General features: G+C 40.2%; 1 protein-coding gene across 1 annotated transcript; it reads right to left on the reverse strand.

Annotated features, from left to right (window-relative positions):
- Window positions 1-2,067: 2,067 nt before the first annotated feature.
- LOC113280103 lies at window positions 2,068-2,655 on the reverse strand. Its single transcript, XM_026528756.1, has one exon. The coding sequence runs from the start codon at window positions 2,653-2,655 to the stop codon at window positions 2,068-2,070; it is 588 nt and encodes a 195-aa protein (XP_026384541.1).
- Window positions 2,656-2,879: the final 224 nt, after the last annotated feature.

Consider the following 2,879-nt stretch of genomic DNA (forward strand, 5'->3'; position numbering starts at 1 on the left):
GTTGTGAAACACTCATCAATCCGAATTTTGTTGTCCTTGGTAGAACAGTATGATTTAGACCTAGTTCAGCTAGATGTGAAGACGACGTTCTTACATGGTGATCTAGAAGAGGAGATTTATATGACTCCGCCGAGTGGGTTCAAAGTTGCTGGAAGAGAAGATTGTGTATGCAAGCTGAAGAAATCGTTGTATGGGCTGAAAAAGTCTCTAGGACAGTGGTATAAGCAATTTGATCAGTTTATGATTGGCCAGACATACACAAGAAGTCACTATGACCATTGTGTATACTTCAAGAAGCTACGTGATGGGTCTTTCATATATTTGCTCTTGTATGTCGATGATATGCTGGTAGCATCGAATAACAAGAAAGAGATTGATAATTTGAAGCAAAAATTGTCAACTGAGTTCGAGATGAAAGATCTGGGAGAAGCTAAGAAGATTCTTGGCATGGAGATTCAACTTGACAGAAAGAAGGGTAAAGTTTGTTTGTCTCAAAAGGCATACTTGAAGAAAGTGTTACAGAAATTTGGTATCTGCGAAGGAACTAAATCTGTAAGTACTCCCCTTGGTCCTCATTTTAAGTTGAGTTTTGATATGTCTCCCACTACTGAAGAAGAGCGTGAGTATATGTCCCAAGTCCCATATGCTAGTGTTGTTGGTAGCTTGATGTATGTGATGGTATGTACAAGGCCGGATATTTCACATGGAGTAAGTATGATCAGCCGTTATATGCATAATCCTGGTAAAGGACATTGGAAAGCTGTGAAATGGATTTTGAGGTATCTTTATGGTACTGTTGATGTTGGCTTGGAGTTTGTGAAGGAAGATGGGAACAATCAGCTGTGTGTTGGTTATGTGGATTCTGACTATGCTGGTGATTTGGACAAGAGGCGTTCAACTACAGGGTATGTATTTACCTTGGCTGGAGCACCGGTTAGTTCGAGGTCGATTTTGCAGTCTACTGTGGCTCTCTCAACTACTGAAGCGGAGTATGTGGCAGTTACTGAAGCATTTAAGGAGGCTATATGGTTACAGGGTTTGCTAGATGACTTGGGTGTTGTGCAGGAACAACTGCCTGTGCATTGTGATAGTATTAGTGCAATTTACTTGGCTAAAATCAAGTGCATCATGCCAGAACCAAACATATAGATGTTCGATTTCACTTTGTTAGAGAAATTCTGGAAGAAGAAGACATTCTACTTGTGAAGATCGATACCAAAGACAATCCAACTGATATGTTAACGAAAGTAGTATCTGGGGTCAAGTTTCGTTATTGCTCGAAATTGATCCACATTCTTCCGGTTTGGTGATACCCTTTGGGGTAGAGGTTCTTAGGAACCCGGTGGAGGCCTTCTATCAAGGCCATTGAGTGAACTACGGTCGGTTTGATTCCTTGCAGAGGATACGTAGGCAGCCTATGGTGCAATCGACGTTGGAAGACGAAGGTGATTTTGTTATTGATCGTCTCATGCATGAATGCATGATCCGAGGTGGAGAATTGTTGGATATGGGTCAGGTCGGTGATGGAGGTTTTTAGATAACTCTCACCAAACTTAGTCGGTGGACCAAAGATTGGGATAAACCCAATTTTAGTCGGTTATGAGTTAGGATTAGGATTAAGAGTTTTATGATAACTCTTAATTGGTTTACTTGATCCTAAATTCTAGGAACTTTGTGGACAAGTTATGAAACCCTAGTCTTGTAGGCTAAGTAATGTACCTATATAAATAGCCTAGTAGAGAACCTAAAAAAATACTCCAAAAATTCTTCTTTCTCTCTTAGGGTTTATATGTTTTCTCCCAAACGATAATATATAAATCTCTTGTTTTTCCCGAGAATTCAACCTCGTTAAATTCTTGTCTCTTTTATCTTCTTTAGTTTGTGTTCTTTGCAATATTTGGAGTACCATTGTGTAGCTGCGCAATCGCTTCTGCAGGGTTTTAACGCAACATGAATTGCATACATGATTAGTGGCCCCGGAATCAACACACCAAGAATTTGGTATGTTAGTAGCAATATTTGCTTTGACAACTAAGGATTCAAAATTACCTGCAGCCTTTTTCTTTTCTAGATAATCCTTACAGTTCCGCTTCCAATGCCCAGTTTGCTGGCAGTGGAAACATTTCCCTTTAGGTTTATCACCTTTTCCTTTCTTGACTCCAAGAGCGTTAGTCGCTGCTGGTTTCTTATTAGAATTCTTCTTGAACTTCTTCTTCTTTCCCTTAGCCCAGATGGACCAGAAGAAGACTCCCCAATATGAAGTGTTCCAGCAGGCTTTTGCTCCTTAATTATCCCCTCAGCTGTTTGCAACTGTTGGAGCAGCTCAGGGAGAGCCATCTCCATCTTACACATATTGAAATTCAATTTGAAATTTGCAAACGACGGAGGCAGAGAATTGAGCACCATTTCTACTTTCATTTCAGTGTTCATGGTTGATCCCAAAACATCCAGTTCATTGAAAAGGGACATCATGTACAATACATGATCTCGAACTGGAGTTCCATCAACCATATGGGTGTTCATAAGCTTCTTGATAGCTTCAGTTTTTGCGGGACGACTATGTTCCGCAAACATATCCTTGAGGCTTTCCAAAATGTCAGCAGCAAACTCATAACCTTGATAAGTGTATTGCAATACATTGCTCATAGACCCCATGATATAACACTTGGCCATATCATTAGCCTTTGTCCACTTAGCAAAGTCATCTCTCTTCTTGAGAAGCATTCTCAGCAGGAACTTGAGGCCTTTCCCCAATAATAGCAAACTTATAATCGTGAGCAATCAAACAAATGTCCAAGTTCCTTTTCCAGTCCAGATAGTTAGGGCCGGTCAACTGATTCTCTCCTAACAAATTATGCAAAACGTTCATATTCGACATC

The sequence above is a fragment of the Papaver somniferum genome, chromosome 5, assembly GCF_003573695.1.
Source record: "Papaver somniferum cultivar HN1 chromosome 5, ASM357369v1, whole genome shotgun sequence".
In the NCBI taxonomy this organism is placed as follows: domain Eukaryota; kingdom Viridiplantae; phylum Streptophyta; class Magnoliopsida; order Ranunculales; family Papaveraceae; genus Papaver; species Papaver somniferum.